The following is a 23,061-nucleotide window of genomic DNA, read 5'->3' on the forward strand; positions in this document are numbered from 1 at the left end:
CCCCCTTTTTTGTGGAGTGAATAAGAAGGGAACCCAGAGACAGAGAGACTCGGAGTCGAAAAGACGCTCATCCACCCCTGCAATGCCCAGTAGTACCCCAAGCACCAACGGAATCATGCCTGAAGTAAAGAAAGCAGGTAAGGGCTGCTCTCATTGCTTCACCTATATCAGTTAAATATCATCAGCACAGGCTCACCTGTGTGCCTGGACGCTTTGTTGCTAAGATCTGTAAAAATAGTAAAAATAATTAAGGAAAACTTCAGCATCTTTTAAAATAGTGCTTATGTATATGTACATAAACTTTCACAAAGATGTACAAGGAAGGCGATTAAGAAAATTGCTAGAGCAAATTGGCAGTGATAATAATAAAATAAAAAATAAAAGACTACATGGAAATAAAAAACAAATACTGGAATGCACAATAAATCATAATAATTAGAAAAAATAGCAAATCTATGTGATGAAAAAAGGAGGAAAAGCCCTTGTAAACAAAGTCTGTGTATTTGGTTATGGTAATATAATATTTATGTAGATAAAAAAAAATAAGTCAAGGTAAAATGGACATTAAAACAACTTAATTTTACAATTTTGATTTATTTTTATTTTTATCTTTTATTTATTTTATTTCAAAAGACGTATTTTATTTTATAAACATTTCATTTAAGTTTCTTTTTTGTAAATATTTTATTGTATGCACGTTATATGTATAAATATTTATATATTTTTACATTTTATAAAAGTTATTCTCATTTTCATCTTGGTATATCACAAAATATATGGGGGGGGGGTCCATACACTTAATACTTAATACCATTCACTTTATACTTATACTATACCATATTTTGGGGGTAAATATTTACCCAGTAGTGTGTAAAAATCTGTATTTATATATATTCGTATTTCTGTCTGTCAGAGTCTTGTCAGGATTAGGTTACTGTTTCTAACTAGCTGTATATGAAAACAACAGAGGTCTACTGAACGTCCCCATTTAGATGAACACTACATGAATGTGTGTGTGTGTGTGTGTGTGTGTGTGTGTGTGTGTGTGTGTGTGTGTGTGTGTGTGTGTGTGTGTGTGTGTGTGTGTAAGCAGTGTCTAAAATGTAATAAATGATTAATCTCAGACTATGGAATGCACCTGGTGATGCAACCAGACATCTTTCTAGACACTTCAAACACAGACCTGCAGTATTTTACAGTGCGGTGACAGTCCACAAACTAAAAGTGTCAGCACAATGCTGATTTGATGGAGGGTTATTCTGACAGTTTGTGTGAGTTGCACATACTCTGAGACAGCCCAGATCAAAGGTACACAGGAAAGACTAATGGGCGACAGGATGAGAAGAGGGCACCTTGGATATTATCGTCATACTGTTACTCTCCAGGCTCTTGTGCAAAGCTTAACTTCTCACAGGAAAATAATAATAGTCTTTACAGTGACAAAGAGTTTAGCAGCTGCTCTACTCAATCTTTTGACAACAAATTATTATAAGAGGAAAGATGGTCATACAAGACCTTGCAAACTCTCTCGAGCCTGCATATATTTTAAGATAAGCATGTTGTCAAAAATCCTCTAAACTTACATACTATTTGAAATACTTTAAAGAACTCAAATACAAAAACATTTGGAAGGCTGTGCTTTACTCAGCATTTACATAAACTGTAAAGGTATTGTGTATGCCCAACACTATAAGTAAATCATTGCATATTTTAAAATGTTTCCAAATTCAATATCACGCAGTAAGACTGATATACAAGTGAAATGATCAGAATTCATCAGATCAATCTTCTTTCGGGTGTTAATATAGTTGCAAGGTACCTCTCTCACCCTTCTACTTTAACACGTCGCCCTCATCTGTCATCTCAACAACTCTCTCTCTCGCTCTCAATTTCATTGCAATTTTAATTGTATTTTAATTGTATAATTGTCTTTTGGTGATTTCATTTTTAATTTGTAATATTTTTTCATAAAAACATTATTTTTAATATTTACTTTAAAATAAAACTAACAATTCAATTAAAAAAGATAATATAATATAATATAATATAATATAATATAATATAATATAATATAATATAATATAATATAATATAATATAATATAATATAATATAATATAATATAATATAATATAATATAATATAATATAATATAATATAAGAGATGAAAAGAGGCTCCTGCTGGTTTCTTATTAACTTATCAATGATGACATGCCGCCTTCTTGATCCCAGGGGTAATGAAGTGTAAAACCCTCCACAGTAACTCATCTCCACAGCTCTTTATATCTATGCCTTCTGAGATTAGTTGGGTCTGACTTACTGGGCAAGGCAGCATCTGGCAAGATTAGACAGCACATGTGCAAGGTGCACCTTGAGTGTCAGCATGGAAACCAACTCAATCAATGTTAAGAGAGATCTGATCTAACCAATATCTGAGAACATCTCTTATCCAAGCGGGTTGAATGTCTTTCCCAGGACTGTGATGGGTCACACCTCTAAAATCTCCCTTTACAGACATGAATCCCTCTATTTGTGCATCTGTCTGTTCGTGTTATTTTCCATCGGGCCTGTTTCAAGTAAGCAATCAACAGAGGGCCGACACTCAGCATGTGGTTTTCAACACTCGGGGGCCGCAAGATCATATCCATCGCCTACCCTTTCAAATCATCATGCATAGCGTCTCCTTGATCCAGACACCAAATATGAACCATACCAGAGTGCCCGTAGCTGCTGGGTGCATGGCAGGGGTTGGCAAAGCACCCTAAAGACTTGTCCAACACAAACAACTTGCTTTCTGCACTGTCATCACGAGCAAAATACACCAAAGCCTAGCAAAGACCCTGAGGTCATCAACATAACTGCTGATGCTAAAAAGAGGTGAAGTTCAACATTACACAACAGCAGACGATTGTTCCAGTTGATATGATGCCAGTTTTATTTAAAGGATTTGATAAACACTGACAATGTGGTTCAGCTGACAACATTTAATTTTAATAAATTATAATGTAGAAACATAATATAACATGGATTTCCCACAATGCCATACTCACAGGTTCCACTTAGGTGAATGATCTGACCTTTTCAATCACTTGATTAACTTCAGCCCTTCAACTTCAGCAAAACTGCTTATTATTTTGATATTAAATTATTTTTAAACATAAACCTCACTAAATTTTGATGACATAAAAAAATAATATTTTACACAGTTGTTTCATAAATGTCATATATTTGAATATTAAAAATACATTTTATTTGTTTTAAATATGCACTTTAAGAAACACCTGTAAATTTATTTTATTTTTTTCATTGTGTTGCATTTTAGGATTAAAGGAAATGTCATTAAACTCGACAGATAATGTCCTGGCAGAAACTTACCAGTAGCTTTTTTGTTTTTCTACCATTTCTTATAGTGTGTTCAGAATGTATTTATTATTATTATTATTAATGTATTTGTTTTTTAATGGAAAACAAGGCAAAAATGGCAATAAATAAATCATTATTATTATTATTTCTGATCCTTCTGATTTGCAATCTGTGTCAGACCAATAGTCTTTCACAAGTATGTGTTCATCTGGTGAAAGATGTGAGTGAACGAGGTTTTGTGAATGATCCTTTATTGGACACTAGGGATTTTGAAACGAGGCTTTCACCCAGACCCCTTCCGTGTACCTCTTGTTTACAGCATTCTTCCGTTCATGGTCAATCTCCACCAAGTCATCATTCACAAAACACCAGGGTTGAATCTCACACCAGGGAGAAAACCCTGACTTGAAGAGCTGTCAGCATGGCTTCAAATTGCGTGAACCCAGACATTTTTAAATCTTTCTGATTTGTTTTATTTTGGAGCTCTGCTTCATGACCATGTGTATAGTATAGTATGCTGGCTGTTATGTTCGACCCCTCCCTCCTGTTCTTCCTGACTCCCTCCATACCAGCCCCTATAAGGGAGAGATCCCGAAGAGAGGGTGAAACAGGCTATGACTGATGGAGTGACCTGTCAGCAGCAGTTGCTAATCTCTATCCCTGATCCCTTTACTACCTCTGTTCCCTTTGCTCCTGCACCATCCATTCCTCTATAACTCCCTCTTTAAGTCCAAGCAACTGATGGAATTTATATGTGCACCAGGATTATATCCAAGGTTTTACTGCAGAAAGATTAATGACTGCGCCATTTGCTTGTTTTCATTATCCTCCATTTGTATGAGCGTGTATCGCATAATTACATGATAGCCTGTAAGGGCTTCCCTGTCATAATGTGCGTAGAGCGTGTGTGTGTACTCTCAGATAAAAAGGTACAAAGTTGTCACTGAGGTGATATCCTGATGTACAAAAGCAAAAATGTACATCATATCTTATTTACCTTACAGGTACATATTAGTATATCTAAAGTGCAAATTTTGAAAGGGTACTTCTGCAGTGACAGTTTTGTGCCTTTTTTCTGAGAGTGTATAACAAATTTTAAATAAAAGACATTAAGGATGACGATGATGGTGGTGACCTCTGAACAATCTGTTCTCAGTGATTGTCAGCAAGATCACAAACAGAGGAGGGGGTCTTGAACAGGTGTACAGAAGTCCCCGTCCTATATGTGCTGAAACACAGCTGACCCGATCACTTAGAAGTGCACGACGCTGTCACGAAGACCTATTATAGCGATGTCAGTCACTTCTGTCCCCGCCCATCGCCTGAACCGCACGCCAATCAAAAGAGTTTGTTTTTTGTTTTACCAGCATTACAGGCCTGCTTAAATGTGACTGAGGAATTACTGACAGCATGACTTTTTTTGCTGATGGTAAATGATTCATATAAAATTTATATTAAAATACAGATAAAATAAATTTATATACACACTTTTAGGAGGAGCAACACTGGAAAAGATATTTAAAGCAAATATACAAGTGTAATGTCTGTTTCACATTTCTTTTCAACATTTTTAAACTTAAAAAGTATATCACTGCAGTAAAACAAAATACACTTGCATTTTGTCCAAATATTTTAACATAAAATCCAATATGAAAATCTATGTTTGTAGTAAAAATACACTTTAAGATTAAATATATATTGTCTCAATATATATATATTTATATATATATATTCTCTCAAAACATTGTTTTAGCACTGTTACTTAATGAATTAAAAAAAAATATTTTAAAATTTCCAGATAGTTATCCAAAGAATACCAAATATACTCTTCACTGAGGAATTCTCATTGCAGGGCTCAAATCACTACAACACTCCATTTGCAGGATATCGTACCGATAGTTGGGTTTCATTCTTACAGTGACCTTTTCCCTCTTTGCCACCAGTCTGCTGCTGCAATTAACACTTTAACTGACAAAAACTGCACCAATGCACTTAATGCCACTGATAATATGGTAACCTAAGGGGGCAGCTAATATTAATGCCCACATTAACAAAAGAAGGCAAAAAATGTGTGGGTTGTAATACATGTGCCAGAGGATTGCAGATGGATTTCTCAGAAGGTGCTTGAGAAGCTCAAGAGTAACAAGAAAAGTGTTAAACCTGCAAGCCCAGCCCAGCTGGACATAAACATGCCAACACCACTAACACCATGGAAATGAAGGCAGAAACAAAAATGTAGGCTATTTTTGGAAACTGCTGTCAGAGCCTATGATGTGTGTCTGTGGTGAATGTAAGTTTAGGCCTAGCATGCTTCTCAGATGTAACCTAAACCCTGACAGGCATGGGTAAACTATATGATTCAGTGCTAACAACAGTGGGGGTATAGATGAATTGCATACCATAGGATGATATATATTGCACACGAGAGGTAAGGAATGGGGATCAGAAAAGCAACGTAAGGAAAAGGAAGACTCTAGAATGCTTGTGCAGTGTCAATGTCATTTCCAGACTGCCTGGGCCTTCGTTTAAAGTGGTTTAATGGTTACCTCTGATGTTAACCGATGTACATTTTCACCCCTACAGGAAGAAAAGGGTCGAGAGCAGAAGCAAATCCTGCAGGTAACTGCAAACTATGCAATCCTGCTGAGTTTTCAATGTCTTAATCAGAGCGCCCCCTGTTGCCACAGCTGCTTCAAATATATGTGAATGCAGCAACAATTTTCATATTTTTATATGTCATATCACGTGCATTTTATTTGTCAACAGGTGTTCAGCTGTTTTTAATAGTTTTTTTTACTTAATTTGGATCATTAGTCATCAAAGTTTGGTAAACACTGCAGGGGTCATGATGGTCAAAGACACGGATATGTAACTTTAATTCACCAAATTTATTGATTACAAAAAAAATCCTCGCAGATTATGTTTTCAAGTCATTTCAGATTTAAATGATAAGCGACATAAAGCGGTGATATCTGAGTAGAAGAGTTATGTACTTTTTAATCAGTCTTCCCATTATTATTTATTTATTCTGACAAATTTGTGGAAGTGGGTCACACACCAAAACGAGATTTATCTTATCGCGTGAACAGCACAATAGGGCACTCATAGCGCAATGGAGGCACTGCCTCCTCGACTTTTCCCCATTTATTCTCAATTACCCACTGGACCCACAGTGGGCTCAAGGGCGGGCAAGAACGACGCTTCCTTTAACCGCTGATGTCGCTGTTGGACAATGTCACTTGAGAAAAAAAATTGTTTTAATAAGCAGAACAACAATTAAATGCTGTAAGATTTTGACTCAACGAAAGCATAAAAATACCATAATATGTTTGCAGATATTTAAGAAACATGCCAAGTTAACATACTTGTTTATCTGAAAAACAATGCTACCGTCGGTTATTCTCTTTTGAAAATGCACGTTTCGGGCCGGAATGGCGATCTTTGTTTTGGTTTGTGAAACCCGCCCACTGTCAGTTTACCCAATTGTATTTCGGCACCCGGGTTGCCAGTTGGCGGAAAAAACAGCGTATTTAATTTCATTCATCGTCAAGTGCACACGTTCCTATCGGTTTTGTCAATCTGGCAACCTGCGTGTGTCAGGTCTGAGGAGGAGGGGCACCCTGAAAAAACCCTCTCCAATATTTTGAATTTGGACTGCAATACCTAGTTCAACCACTCGGTGTCAATCCTACATACAGCACCTTTAATGTAAAACTACAAAGTAGAATTGTATTGGTTGTTGCTGTTTTCTCAAATGTAGTGTTTAATTTTTTTTTTTTTACCTGAAAAATGTGTCAGCTGGAACATGTATTTACAAAAATAAATAATAATAATAAAAAAACATATATTACACTATCAAAAAACAACCATTACAAGAGTATCTTCATGCTTACATTAACAATGTATTTAATGTTATATTTATTAAAACCAAGTATAAATTTAATGTTAAGAATTTTTACATGTATTGTAAAATTAATTTATAAAGAATGAGGTAACTGTTTTCCGATTTTGTACATATTTTATCTGTGAACTGAAGTTCAACTATTTGTTTTAATACTTGTCACTTGTCTTCGCATGATCATTCATTAAAGCTTGGTAAACTCTGCAAGTGTCATGAGGTGTAGCTATTTCACCAAGCTCAGTGCTCACTAAAACCAACTCACAGATTATTTTAGTTGATTATTGATTATTTTGTTATTTTAAGTCACTTAAGGTTTGGAGAGCATTCCATTCTTATAATAGAACAGACACTTATACTCAGATCAAAACAGCATGTAAATATGACAACATGGTTTGCATGTATGATCAGTGCCATGACTTTTTCAAGGTGAGTGCTGCTGTCTTTACGCCTCTCTGTCTTAATAGTGTTAATGGGAGAGGATCATAATACAATGGAAATCACATGAAGCTTGGGTCTCCATTATACAGCTGACATTTAAATATGATTATGCAGTCATGTTACAGAATATAATGACCTGTTGCTCTTTCTTCTTCCTTCCATCACAGAAAAGGCACCACCATATGACTCCAACATCACTGAGCCCAGTACTAGAGCTGAGCTGATCAAATGTATGCATGATGATTACAGGGACTGTCTTGTTTCTTGCTTTTTTATATATAGTTCTATATTATAGTTTAATAGGCGCTTGACCTCTGAAATGATATTTCTCTCTCAGACTGGATAAATCTCTCTCTGGATGACAGAACTGCTCAGAAAATGTTGTGGCTCTCAGAAGGTGGAGCCAAAGTGTCACGTATGTCAGAGGAAGTGTGTCCTGTTCTAGACAGGCCAGAGAGATATGAACATTCACCACAGGTATGTAAGTGAGTCTCTGAATATGTCTCTACATGTTTCATTATTATTGTTTAGTTTTGCAGTGTGATTTATAAAAATAAATTTTTCCATGTTTTTATTTACGCTTTTAAGGGTTAGTTCACAAATTTATAACAGTCTCACGTTTTTTGAGATAATGCTGGATAACTTTGACAATATCCTCCTGAAGTGCTGTGTAAGGAGGGTCTTCTGGGCAATCGTGGGTACTGGGAGGTGGACTGCGAGGGCTGGGTGGTGATTGGGGCAGCGTGTGAAAGCGCAGGGCGGAAAGCTAAGGATGGCCCATGTGGTCTGGGAGAGAATGACCTGTCATGGGGTGTGGGCTGGGCCGGGTCCTGCTACCACGTCTGGCACAACGGAGAGAACATCGAATTCCAGGCTCCCCTCTGTCCCACCATCGGCATCTATGCTGACCAGCCAGCTGGCATCATCAAATTTTTCCTTGTTGAAGATGGAGAGAACGGCTCCAAGGAGACCAGACTGATTCATCGGTTTGTATCCAGTTTCAAGGAGAAACTCTTCCCGGGTTTCTGGGTGGGAAGGAACTCCTACTGCTGGATCCGAAAGAAGGATCAGTAGGGGCGTGAATACACGAAGAGAAAGAGGGGTTGGAAGGAAACAGGGTAAGGGTGATATAAGAAAGAGGAGAGGAAAATTTGAGAAAGAGTCATTGGTAGGAAGTAAGATACAAAACTTATCTAACCTACAACAAAATGAATAATACTATTGAAACCGTAAATGAAGAATTGCATTCTAAACCTGACTCTGCCTGTTACTAACCACTAGGTTGGTTCAAAATACAGTATTTTAGCCAGCAATTTAATTGGTGTAGCATTAATCTTTATACTAATGATTTTGAATAGTCACTGTATTCATTTTATATTCCATGTGATGACAAATGCAGATACTGTAGTGAATATTTATCTCTGTGGTCTAATAAACTAGTTCAAAATATTAGTGATGTGTTATATATGAGTGGTACAGTATGTTGTTTTTTATGTCATTAAAACCAGGTACAGGTTTCGGGGGGCTAATCAACAGGCCAATGTTTGGCTGGTTAGCACGACCCAGTTAGGGTTAGAACCAGACATTCTACAGTACTTTTTTGGGGAAAATAAATAAACAATCTTAAGTATATAATTTTTACCCTTTCAGCTGTCCTCAAAATTCAGCTCTGGATAGTCACAAATTGTTTTTTTTTTATAATTATTCATTTTAATGAGCAACAACATAAATGTAAAAGTATACAAAATACACTAATTTACACTTATTTTAAATGAAGCCTTCTTTTCTATTACTAGTGAAAGGTTTGAGACTGTGCGTGGTCTTGTGGTGCCTTGTTGGCTAATGCAAAACCTGACCTGAATGAGATAGATGGAAATTAAATCAAAAGTGGGAAGTGAAGGTGAATCACTTTGTTGTATTCTCTTATATTTTTTGTCCATCAATTGAAAGATGCATGTTCAAGCTTTACAAACCACATAAACACATCATAAAAGTAATCTATATGAACCTATACAAGTAGTTTTATCAAAGTCTTCTCATTTACTGTAGGCTTTTATTCACACATAAGCACAGATTTATATTTAAAAAAAAAAAGACTTAATAATGAATAATGATGAATAAAAACGAGATGCTAGGTCATGATTATGAGACAAAAAGTTGGAATTGTGAAGAGATTAAGTCATAATTACGAAAAAAATGTAATGTTAACATTGGTCTCATAATTATAAATTCATTATTTCAACTTTTTGTCATTTTTTTTTACTTTTTACTTTTTTGTAATAGTTTTTGTCAATTACTTCTGTCAATTTCGACTCATCCTCATAATTTTGACCTTTTTGTCATAATTCTGCTAATGGAATGGGAATGAATTTAAGATGAAACGCTTTATTGTAGTACTCATTGCGTTAGATAGAAGTGTCTGCTAAATGTGTAAATGAATGCTAAGGGAGAGTTTGTACTGTACATAAAAACTATAAAAGAACAACACTGCCCTCTGCTGAGTAGAGGAAGCATCGACTTCGCTCAGAGAGTTACACATATATTCTTCAGCCTGCTTATCCACACCTAGACAAAATCTTTGAACTTTTCAATGCAAGTAGATGCACAGAGCAACAGAACTCAACACCAAACAATTTGTTTATTCAAAACGTATTTACTTAAACATTGAACAGTTGTGAAATGTTTAAGATGAACGCATAGCTGGTTGACATCTGTAGTGTTGTAAACCCTCATATTCGAAATATCCTTCAGTCTATCAAGATTGGAGAAGTTATCATACTAATCAACAATGACACAATTCGCATTTCTGCATTCGTATCAGTTATTTTAATCAGTTATAATGCAGAAACGTGTAATTTATGGGTGAGAAATCCCAAACATTCGTGTTACCGAAACTTTTTGCCCTCTCATAGTCTTTTGCTTTACAAAGCATTGATTTAGAGAGTCTTCAGGACAGTATCTAAAATAAAAACGAGTGCACACAGGCAGAGAGTGACATCATTTGCAAGCATTCACATTAACATCTAGTCAGCTTTGGCAGTCTTGCCATGGAATATAAACTACTGAATTCACATCTGAATGCAGCAGTCTTTATATCCAAGTACATGTAGTGTTTGCTAATCTACAATGCTCCTCTGGTGATGGATGTGCGAGTATCTCAGCGTGTAAACAGGCTCATATACTATCAGTAAATCCCACACTGCAGAGGACAGTTACTGGGTATGATTAGTAATGTAATGATGTACTTTTGCTCTGTTAGTGTTTCTAAATGAAATGCACTATGTAACCAAAGTCTGCCACAACCATCCGCCAAAAAAAAGTTCTCCAATTAAGACATGCTAATCAAACCTCTCCTCCTCCTGCTGCAGATGTGAAGGGTTGGTAAAGGTTTCGCCACTTTCAGAGCCGTAGAAGTACTAATGATATGTGGGAGAAGCTTCAGATTTGGCAACATCTTTGTTAAAAACATCCATCAAACTCTCCAGTTCTGTTCAAATCACTTTCGCACACAAACATGCTCACGGTCCCCCACCTCTTCTCATTCACGCGCAAACATACATACGCACACATTAGTCTTCTCTCAGTGCTTGAGAGAGAAGTCGCCCGTGTTAAGGCGAGGTCTTGGCAGTGCTCCAAACATCTCCGTTCCATCTGTGGCTCCAGGGACCAGCAGGGCTTTCATACTAGCAGCTATGTGGTCCAGGTCTGTACAGCCCACCTAAAATAACAGAGACATTGAAATCAAGCTAAATTATGACCATTATTCAATTTTTCTTCTAAAAAAAAATCAATTATACATTTTATAAAAAATATATATAGTGCTGCTTGAAGTTTGAGGACACTTCAGAATTTACTACATTTCTGCATAAATATGAAAGTGAAAAAAAAAGAAAAACAAAAAAGAGACCATGATCAGATTTTTACACAAGTCCTGAAAGTTGACAAAGAGAATCCAATCAAAAAAATAGATTTCTGTTGCTCATCAATGTAGAAAAAGTTACAAAGCCATCTTTAAAGAGTCTGGACTCCATAAACCCACAGTCAGACTGATTGTGTAGAAATTCAAGAACACTGTTACCCTCCCCAGGAGTGGCTGACCAACAAACATCACTCCAAAAGTAAGACGTGTAATAGTCTGCAAGGCTGCACACATTGGCTAATGATAATGTTCATGAGTCCAGCATCAGGAGAACACTGAACACTAAGAGAGAGCCACTGCTCTCCTAAAAGAACAATGCTGCCCGGCTGCAGTTTGCTAAAGATCATGTGGACAAGCCAGAGGGCTGTTGGAGAAATGTTTTGTGGATGGATGAGACCAAAATAGAACTTTTGGTTTAAATGAGAAGAGTTATGTTTGGAGAAAAGAGAAAACAGCATTCCAGCATAAGAACCTTATTCCATTTGTGAAACATGGTGGTGGTAGAATCATTGTTTGGGCCTGTTTTGCTGCATCTAGGCCAGGACGGCATGCCATCATTGACAAAATAATGAATTCTGAATAATACCAGCAAATCCTAAAAGAAAATGTCAGGACATCTGTGTCCATGAACTGAATCTCAAGAGAAAGTGGGTCATGCAGCAAGACAACGACCCCAAGCACAGACGTCGTTCTGCCAAAGAATGGTTAAAGAGGAACAAAGTTAATGTTTTGAAACAGCCGAGTCAAAGTCCGGATCTTAATCCAATTGAAATGTTGTGAAAGGACCTGAAGCAAGTTCACAGGAGTGGTTCTGTACTGAGGAATTGGCTAAAACTCCTCCAAGCAGTTTTGCAGAACTGATCAGCAGTTTCAAGAAACATCTAGTTGCAGTTATTGCTGCAAAAGGGGGTCACGCCAGATACTGAAAGCAAAGATTCATAAACATTTGCAACTCACAAAAATATTAAACACTGGATAATTTTACACCATAAATAAATGATAAAGTATATATTTTTGTTTGATTTGATTCTCTTTGTCTACATTCAGAAGTTGATATTTGGGGTCATATTTTGGCAGAAATATAGAAAATTCGAAAGGGTAAAACTTTCAACAGCACAGTATAAGTGCATTTTGTCACAACAGCAGTAAAGGTGTTCATCAGAAAGGACTTGGCAACAAAATATTGTACCATTAACTGGGTCAATAATGCAGTACAATAATATTGCACTTATTTATGTTTAGAGTATAGATTTTCAAAAAGAAAATGCATTTAAAAATCGTTTTAGACTAATTTTCCAGCATTGACAAACATGACAGATTTTTTCAAAAACATTCAAAAGTATGTACAGGTATTTATACTGACAATCTAGATTTCCTTTGGCCCAATCCTCTATTTTGTATAAAATTGTTCAAAAATGATGTGTCGCACGTTCGAAACACATTCATTATGAAATTGTCTTATCATTGAATATGTACAATTTAGCCTCAAATTTGGTGATCTAATAGGTAATTTGCTTCCTACAATCTTACACATCCTTTGTACTGAAAGTGCATACATAATCTGCAAAAAAGGTCATCTGAATTGAATTGAATCTCTATGAAGCTGGGAGGGTATGTATGAAGCGGATGTGTAACTGACCCGTTCTCCACTATGGGAGTCGCCCTGAGGGGCATGATTGTTCCTGTAGCCCCACACTGGTATAGAGACAGGCAGTGAACGAGCCATTGCCATGGGCTTAGAATAGCGAGATGCCAGGTGACCTACTGCCAGGCCACGTGGAGGGGGAGGAGCTTCCTCACTCAGAGAGCCTGACAGCAATAAAACAGATATAAATACACGAATGACTGCAATAAAAACACATTGATGTTACACTGTCATAATTCAGATAATGATCTCTTTGAACAACACTTGGTACATTTCACTGTGCTTGAAACAGTTTCTATGACGTTTCTTATTCGCATGTGATTACTGAATAAGGATTTTAAAATAAGAATGTACATTATTTTTGGGGTCGGTAAGATGTTTTTGAAAGAAGCATCTTATGATCACCAAGACTGCATATATTTAATCAAAAATACAGTAAACCTGTAGTAGTTGCATGTTGTTACAATTCAAAATAACTTTTTTATTTGGGAATATTCATTTTAACTGTAATTTATTTCTGTGATAGCAAAGCTGTGTCACATGATCCTTTAGAAATCATTGTAATATGCTGATTTGCTGCTAAAAAACAAAACAAAAAAACATTTATCATTACCAATGTTGAAAACAGCTGTGCTGCCTAATATTTTTATGAAAACTGTGATGGCTTTTTTTTTTTACGATTTACAGACAATTACAGAATTTTTTTTGTAACATTTTAAATGTCTTTAATTTTTATTTTAATTCTATATAATGTGTCCTTGCTGAATGAAAGTATTAATAAAAAGAAATAATAAAAAAACCTTACTGACCCTTAAACTTTTGAACAGTGGTGAACCTGTCCCAGCTGAAACAGCATATTTTTATATATGCTGATTTCCCCTATTTTTCAACATCACCTAACAGCCACTTAAAGTTATTAATTTAAAATACTAATAATTAAATAACACTTGTTTGTCATCCATTTTTTGGGATTTACCAGAATTGTAATATTGGTAGATTCTTAATTAAAAGAATGATTATTCACCGTCAGTGCTCTCCTCCTCCCCATCAGACTCAAAGAAGGGCTCGCAGTCCCGGGACAGAGAATCCTCATCCATTGAAAAGACACCTGAGGAAGAAAGAGAGATCCATTCAATTCAAATTTGAGTTTACAAATGACAAACACCTCCTTATATGAAACAAAAAATAGATGCATTTACCTGCTGATTCATTTAGGTTACGTCTCCTCCCATCCAAATCTTCTTCTTCCTCCTCCTCCTCCTCTTCCTCATCATCTTCCTCCAAGTCCGCAATTTCCGTCCTTTCTCTTGCCTTCTCACGTTCCTCCATCACCGCTTTCTCCCTGTCACACTCTCCGTTCCCATGCTGACCGCCTGGCTGGCCAATGGCAGTGGCCGAGCTGTAGATAGACGGGTAGCTCTGAGAATAGAGCCTCATGTTGGGACTAACAGTCCCGACTCTATCTCCAGTCAAGCTCTTTGGAAAGAGGACACAGTAAATCATAAGGTGTTGTGATCAAAAATGCATAAAAAAAAAAAAAACGGCACTCACCAGCCTGTCAGACGGCACATCCACACCCAGTTTGGCTCCTCCTTCCTCCGTATTCAGACGCGTGTGTCTCTGAGCCGTCAGTACAGTGGTGGAGTGCAGAACTGCGATGTCATCCATGTATCGCCGTGACGACTCAGCTAGAGCCCCTGATCCCCAAACATGATAAGCATAATCAAACTTCCGCACCTGAGTTCCACCCGCTTCATGATTCCTTGTTCCTTTCACCTCAACACCGGGAGGACGGAACTTCTTATACGCGGTCAAAATCGCCAAATCACAACCGGACGTCTGACTGTAAGCCTCAGCGGCAGCAAGCAGCGCCAGCCAGCTCTCCTTGTGATTATCGGGGATCTCGGGGTTAGAGGATTTGGTGACAGAGGCCATGATGTGTTTACGCAACAACCTATGGCTCTGCTGAACTGTTTTCGGAATTCGTTCTTTTGGAATGTTGGAATGCTGGTGTGTGTGAATGTGTTTATGAAATCCGTTTTGTGGTTAGCACTCTTTGGTGATGAGAACTTGGTTTAGTTAATGCTGATGGGACTGTTAGAAGAGGCACATTTGAAATGGGTGAAGATGTCTGCGTGCAGGAGAGAACTAGGGGAGAGATGGGAGGATGTCAAAACTTGCTGATGTTACCTAGAAAAGAAAAGATAATATGCATAAATATAGATAATCAATGTGCAATATCAATCTCATTTAGGCAAATAAACCTGCATTATGTTCGGATCTGTAGAACAGCTTGAAAGGCAGTTTGTTTGACTAATCAACAAGCTCATTAACTGCTGTGCAACAAACCCCCACTCATTTTGAAGGGTCAGTTACGCCTCCATTCCCTCGCACGTGTAGCACACGTACACGTTCGTTTGGGACGTTTTTGTTCAAATGAGATTCAGTTGTTTGATAAACGCAAAAAAATATATCATTTTCGAGGCCTGTTGTGCAGCCGCATGCAGCAGATCTGTCTGTTTCTCGCATTTTCGGGATAACATGACGAACAGTCAACCTGGATATCTGCTGCTTTTGTTTGTTTGTCACTGTCAGCGTTAAAATGCAGTTCGCAAAATCAACGCGGTATTTGCATTACGACATTACCTGATTTAGAGCTTGTTGATCAGTTCATTGGTAAGTGGCCAAGTGAAATACACAGGCCAGTGGGCTCCAGCGTTAGCAATGCAGCTAAAAACCTATTTCAACCGTTTGCATAATTTAAACTGCATCAGGATGATTCGAGAAAAGAAAAACCAATAGTAGACATACCCTCGCAATATCCTCCCGCCTCTGCCTCAATCGTCCTTTACTTCCAAACTTTATTAAACCCTCTTTGTTAAGAGCCTGTTACCCGTGCCTGTCTCTCCCCTAGACTCCAGTGCAGCGACGGCGCACAGCGCTGTTAGAGTAGGAGCAGACCAGTGTTGCCAGATTGCGCAAAAGAAACGCGCAAATGGTCTGAAAAACAAGCGACCTGTTTTTTTTTTGTTTGTTTGTTTGTTTGTTTGTTTTTTTGCGTTATTTCTGGGTTGATCAATTAGCATAGAAAACACACAAATTATTATTATTATTTTTATTATTATTGTTTTAGGTGCCACAGACCCCAAATATGACCATCCTTGTGCGAAGGACCCCTTCTTAAAATTTAAAGGCCACCTACTTATATATTGTCCATATTTCACGTATAAAAACCCAGTTTATACTGTGGAAAAAATAATATTGTAAATATGTTTAAAATATTAGCAAAACATTTCGTTTCTAAAATAAAAATAAATATTTTTTATTATTATTTATTATTCCTTTTTTTACACTGTTTTTCCCTAAACTTTTCCATGGACCATTTGCAGCCCCTTTGGGGGTCCCTGGACCCCAGTTTAAAAACCTCTTGATTAACCAACACTAAATTGCAACTATCAGTAAGATAATCTTTTTTATACTGAAATAAACAAATACATATCTCTGTCGTGCACACACATACACCTGGTAATGGAAAACACATTTAGACACCATGGGGCTGAAAAAGCACATGAAATCCCAAAAATTATGCCCTATAATATTCTGGGAATATGCCCTGTTGGAACTGTTAAGTATTAACAGTCGAAGTCATTACAGCCCCTTAAAACGCTATGTAGAATTTGGGACAATATTGCTGTTAAAGGGATACTCCACCCCATGTCGTTCCAAACCCAAAAAAGCTTAGTTTGTCTTTGAAACACAATTTAAGATATTTTGGATGAAAACCGCGAGGCTTGGGACTGTCCCATAGACTGCTAAGTAAAATACACAGTCAAGGTCCAGAAAAGTATGAAAAGCATCATCAGAATAGTCCATCTGCCATCAGTGGTTCAACCATAACGTTATGAAGCAACGAGAATACTTTTTGTATGCGAATAAAACAAAAATAACGACTTTATTCAACAATTTGTCTCCTCTGTGTCACTCCACATCAGCATAGTGCCATTTTGGCGAATCCGAGCTGTACGCAGGCAGGGTACACACTTTTGTGTCAGCTGTGCCACTAGGATATGTTTTCTACATTGGCGTCGCTAGGCCATTTTTAGGGGGGCTATTTTCCAATGAAAATGAAGCACATATGAAGGCATACTTTATAAAACGATCATGTTGCCATTTTCATTTGAAAATTTTACTTTCAATATAATACATTTCAGTGCATGTAGCAAAGAGGTTTGCATACTTGTGCTAAGTGTTAGATTATATTATGCTCTCTGCCAGATGTTTTTGTGCCTCTCTATAATCCCTCCTCCCTTCCAGATGTTTTCTATTATATGAGATCTCATCTGCTGCCTTGCTCCTACCCTCCCTTTCTTTCCCCTTGGTTTTCTCCCTCCTCCCATCTGTGTGCTCTCTCTCTCTTTTCTATTCCTATATCTCTTTACCTCAATGTATACCCGCATGCACAGTTGATGCATAGGGTTCAATCGGTGAAGAATGGTGGGGGACCTTTGTGGGCCCAGGTTACCAGGTTTAGGTTGTCCTTTACTGAAAGCTGAAGAGTCCCACTGCCGGTATTATTCCTTATATGGCCAGTAGTTCCTGAACATATGTATGACTAATATAACTTGTTGTTTTGGCTCATACTCAACCCATATGTAATCTGTATCCTATTGGTTGAAAGGGCTGTACCACCCTCATTTTATCCTTATATATACCCTGTGTAAGACAATAAAGATTTGAAGTGAAGGTATACTCAGATTTTGTGTCTGTTGTGCTTTTTCTTCCCACGGCCGTGAACACTTCTGGAGGACTGAGAAAACTTTGGTGGAAAACGAGATAGGACGGGATCAATTTATTTGTATATTAATTAACAATTTGGGGGCTCGTCCGGGATTTCTCAACAGACAGGTAAGAAATAATTTAATAATTTCCTCCCTGTCTAAAAGAGAAATTGATGATACTCTCGTTTCGATATTTTGATTGAGCCATATTTGGCATTCAATCTGTTATCCTCACATTTTGTATGTGAGAAGAAGAGTGGATGTTTTGTTGAAAACTTTCATTACCTATTTCTAAAATTCGAAATAGATGCTTTGTGAAAGATTATCCATTATTTGCCGGAGTGTTCTCAGTCCTTCCTAGATTGATGATTTTTAAATGATTTGAGAGTTTTGTGTGAAGTCCTTGCAAGGCACTAAAATAAATAAACAGATAAATCACAATTCTTTTAATTGTCTATGTATGTCCCTTGATCTATACAGGATGGGTGAAAACAGCAGAGTAGTATGTTCCATCAAATTGTTTAGTGCACATTCATCGTAATGGCTATTTGCCATTCTAAGTTCACTTGGATTTAGTGAAGTTTTGAAACAAATCTACTCTTGCTTTGTTCTCTCTCAGCTGTGTTAGATCAGAGAGTTGCTATTTTAAGAGGCACTAGGTGGGTTTCCATTACAGATTTGCGCAAAACTTTGGTGATATTTTATAAATGTCGGAAAAAAATAAATAAATAAAAAAGCATTGCGAAATGACAGCATTTCCATTAACCGAGTTTATGCTTCTAAAACGTAATATTTTGCCACCCGCCATAAGTCATGGCAACTGATTTTGGCTATATTTATTCAAAGGAGGCGTATGCATGTATCTTTACAGAAGCTGAGAGCCACTTCAGAGACATCCGTGTCGCGGCTTGGGCAAACACGATCATTGACTAGAGTGTGATCAGCTTCAGTGGCTGTATCAGAGCCAAACTGCACCGCAGATGTGTGCAGTGTAAATTGTCTAAGCATTAATGGTAGGGGAAAACCCTTATACCGGACGTATGAAATGTTTTTTGGAGGTTATAGTACATTGAAGAATTATCATATGTATGAAATACATTGTGCTTGTTAACATGTTACATGTGGGCTGAGTGTTTCACAGAAAAAACTGATATTAATAAGTTAAAAGTCTGAATAAAAAAGGACATGTTTCAGAAATTATTTGATGATAGTGAGATACCTTGAAACAACACAGAAATATTGAGTTGAGTTGAACTGAACTTTAGTGTATACCCACTTAGACGTGGTATACAGGGGGAAGAGGAAAAAAAATCAGATGGAATAAATAAATAAATAAATAAATGATATTGATTGAAATTGGAATGATATGGGTTCTAGTCCTCTCACTCTACTGGTGTTATTGGGAAAATAGACAGCCCTCAGTCCACATGATTTTTTCCTCACAGGTCACTACATAAAGGATCGACTGGGTGATGAGTAAACGGGTTGTTTCTAACAAAAACATTTTAAGATCTCCTATCACAGGTATAGGTAGTTCTTCTGATATCAAGGATGGGTTACTCCGCTAATCTGGAATGTCCGATGAGACAGCGATATACATGGCTTCGGTGTTCCTTGTCGTTGAAAGGAGGAACATCCTGAGTTCACACCAGGTGTGCCTCTAACCCAGGCAGGGGCAGAAGAGTCCCTTAGGGGGACCAGCGAGGAGAATGAGCAAACTCAACTGGTGGCTTAAAAGCCCGCTGTTTGCTCCAACTGATTAAGATCCTGCCGGAATCAAGGAAAGATTGAGGAGCAACTCTTAGCAGGGAAAAGAGACTGATTAAATCATCCTGATCCTGACATCATTCTGATACAGCATGGAACGAAGAGATTATGATGTGGTTTAGATTTATCAGAAGATTTATTTTTTTGTGTATTTGTTTGACATTACTGATAATGTTGTTGTTCTAGTAGTTGACTCGAGTTACTGCATAGGTCTAAAGCACTGATATAGACTTTAAAAGTTAATTTGTTAGATTAACTTGATTTTTACATTAGAATTATTAATAACACAAGCTAAAATTGAAAGTGCAGCACAAATGAGACGAGATGAAAAATTGGACCACCTCTAGAAGTCCACCTGACATTATAAGCCTGAGACCTGTAGCAAGTCCGCAACCCAGCAGACATCGAGGTGACATTAGGGGTTAGTTATATTGGCCCGAATCTGACTGTTCTGGTTAAGGTCTCATACATTAAGCATATCCAGTTGAGGATAATGAGGTATTTTTAGAAACCAAAGATGTGAACAATGTAATGAAAAGCATTTAAATTTTTTGCAATCTAATATATATTATGTTTTTTATAGAGAATTATGTGAAGGAAATTAGAACTTGTAAGAATAATACTAAAATTATTAGGCCATGGCTGCTAAACTGGTAATATGCCTGGCTGTGTTGAAAGCCTACTCACCTGTACATATTTCCTTGTAAATATGGGTGAGGAAAATTGGCTAGATAATGCAGATACATCATACATTTGCTAAGAACATGTGGTAGTGACTAGCCAACCATATTGTTAAGATTGAGGCCAAGGAAAAGCTACAAGGCTTACAGTTACCTGCACTGCAAAATGAACAGATTATGTTTAAATGACAAAATGTGTTATAGTAGGAATATTATGTTGCACAGATAACCCTCATAATGAGGCGGATGGTAAATGTTTGATCAAGGTTGATTAATGCTGATTGATAAAGGTTTACTGAATATGTCTAGGAATGCTTAGGAATTATAAGGCAAGGGAAATAGCGAACACTCAGAATGATTTTTGCCTTGGTTCGCAAGTTGGTAAAGGATGCTCGTAAGAGTGTTGATGAATAGAACTGTTGAATGTGCTGATCTTAAGTGGAATGAGAAAAATGCTGAGCTAATGTTAAGAGAAGGGGAATTGGGCAGAGAGCCTTTATGTTGTTTATTATATAACAAATGGGGGAACTGTTAGATTATATTATGCTCTCTGCCAGATGTTTTTGTGCCTCTCTATAATCCCTCCTCCCTTCCAGATGTTTTCCTATTATATGAGATCTCATCTGCTGCCTTGCTCCTACCCTCCCTTTCTTTCCCCTTGGTTTTCTCCCTCCTCCCATCTGTGTGCTCTCTCTCTCTTTTCTATTCCTATATCTCTTTACCTCAATGTATACCCGCATGCACAGTTGATGCATAGGGTTCAATCGGTGAAGAATGGTGGGGGACCTTTGTGGGCCCAGGTTACCAGGTTTAGGTTGTCCTTTACTGAAAGCTGAAGAGTCCCACTGCCGGTATTATTCCTTATATGGCCAGTAGTTCCTGAACATATGTATGACTAATATAACTTGTTGTTTTGGCTCATACTCAACCCATATGTAATCTGTATCCTATTGGTTGAAAGGGCTGTACCACCCTCATTTTATCCTTATATATACCCTGTGTAAGACAATAAAGATTTGAAGTGAAGGTATACTCAGATTTTGTGTCTGTTGTGCCTTTTCTTCCCACGGCCGTGAACACTTCTGGAGGACTGAGAAAACTTTGGTGGAAACGAGATAGGACGGGATCAATTTATTTGTATATTAATTAACACTAAGGAAAGAGGGTTGTACTAGAAATGTAAGCAGTAAAATGTTGTGTTTGTACAGTAAACCAGTTGTATGTGTGAGATCATGAAGACTTGAATTTAGCTTATTCAGTACTCAAATGTTATACCTATCTATGCAATACAGTGGAATGCTGCAATATGTTTAGTATACGACCCCTATTAATCAAACATTTCTTTTATATATATATTATATGTATTATTATTATACCCTCACTGGGGGCTGAGCCCCTCTAAAATGGAAATCCTAGAATCATCCCTGGTTTTCTAAATATATTCACGCTTTGATTTGAAAGAAAACAGTGCATTCTGTGTCGCGGCCTGTGTACAGCTTAGATTCTCCAAAATGGCGCTACGCTGATGACACAGAGGAGACAAATTGTTGAATAAAGTTGTTATTTTTGTTTTATTCGCATACAAAAAGTTTGTCTTGCTTCAAAACGTCACGGTTGAATCACTGATGGCAGATGGAGTATTCTGACGATGCTTTTCATACTTTCCTGGACCTTGAAGCTGTTATTTACTTGGCAGTCTATGGGACAGTCACAAGCCTCCGTGTTTTCATCCAAAATATCTTAAATTGTGTTTCAAAGACAACTAAGCTTTTACGGGTTTGGAACGACATGGGGATAAGTGATTAATGACAAAATTTTCATTTTGGGATGGAGTAACCCTTTATTCGCCTGTAAAGGGCAAATCACAATATAAACCCAGCAAACGTGAAATAAGCGGACATGGCAACATTAGAGCGGACACACGCGCGGTGGTCTTGCGCGTACACAGAGGTTAACACATTTACAAAGGTAACCATCAGAAAGAACAAACATGAGCAGGTGTGACACTGTAGGATGCTGATAATACATTATATATAATGATTACTGGACTCCAGGTGCAGTAGACTAGTGTTTTTGTGCACACTAACACGGTCACATTTCTTCAGGTACTTTGCTTGTACTTCCAAGAGTTATAGTGATTTGTACTTTTCATAATAGAGTTTTTAAGATACGTTACTTTAAAGAGCAAAATTAAACAAAACTGACTGTGTTTGACTGTCTTTGTTCAATGGATCACAAAAGGAGATTGATAGCCTCCAGAATGACAGCCTGAGTCATCAAAGCATACTTTCCCCATGCAATGAAAGTGAATGGTGAGTGTCATTCTTTCCCCCCCTCTTTTTTTTTTTTTTTTTTACTGAAGAGAGAAAAAAAGTCGGGTTTGAAACGATATGAAAATTAGTAAATTATATCAGAATCTGTGAAGACAGCGGGAGGACTTTCAACAATGATTCCCTCAACGATTCTGACATCTGATTTGTATCACAGATCATTATATTACTGTAAATATCAACAAATATACGCTAAGAACATAATACTCATGATCTCATCTTCACAATAACAAAATAAAGA

At 37.2% G+C, this 23,061-nt stretch overlaps 2 protein-coding genes across 3 annotated transcripts; one reads left to right on the forward strand and one right to left on the reverse strand.

Moving 5' to 3' along the window:
• Positions 1–9,153, forward strand: LOC109051797 (tripartite motif-containing protein 16-like protein). Its single transcript, XM_042725201.1, has 5 exons — positions 1–137; positions 5,946–5,981; positions 7,869–7,931; positions 8,039–8,178; positions 8,365–9,153. The coding sequence occupies exons 1-5, from the start codon at positions 83–85 to the stop codon at positions 8,773–8,775; spliced, it is 705 nt and encodes a 234-aa protein (XP_042581135.1). The 5' UTR covers positions 1–82; the 3' UTR covers positions 8,776–9,153.
• A 1,167-nt stretch (positions 9,154–10,320) lies between these two features.
• On the reverse strand, positions 10,321–16,234 carry LOC109049308. 2 transcript variants are annotated; one of them, XM_042725188.1, is made up of 6 exons: positions 16,077–16,234; positions 14,817–15,455; positions 14,465–14,741; positions 14,290–14,373; positions 13,260–13,429; positions 10,321–11,419 (listed from the first exon to the last, which is right to left on the reverse strand). In XM_042725188.1, the coding sequence occupies exons 2-6, from the start codon at positions 15,198–15,200 to the stop codon at positions 11,282–11,284; spliced, it is 1,053 nt and encodes a 350-aa protein (XP_042581122.1). In that variant the 5' UTR covers positions 15,201–15,455; positions 16,077–16,234; the 3' UTR covers positions 10,321–11,281. The 2 variants fall into 2 exon arrangements, with proteins under 2 accessions (XP_042581122.1, XP_042581128.1); XM_042725194.1 differs by lacking the exon at positions 16,077–16,234 and adding an exon at positions 15,912–16,046.
• Positions 16,235–23,061: the final 6,827 nt, after the last annotated feature.

The sequence above is a fragment of the Cyprinus carpio genome, chromosome A3 (genome assembly GCF_018340385.1).
Source record: "Cyprinus carpio isolate SPL01 chromosome A3, ASM1834038v1, whole genome shotgun sequence".
Classification (NCBI taxonomy): Eukaryota; Metazoa; Chordata; class Actinopteri; order Cypriniformes; family Cyprinidae; genus Cyprinus; species Cyprinus carpio.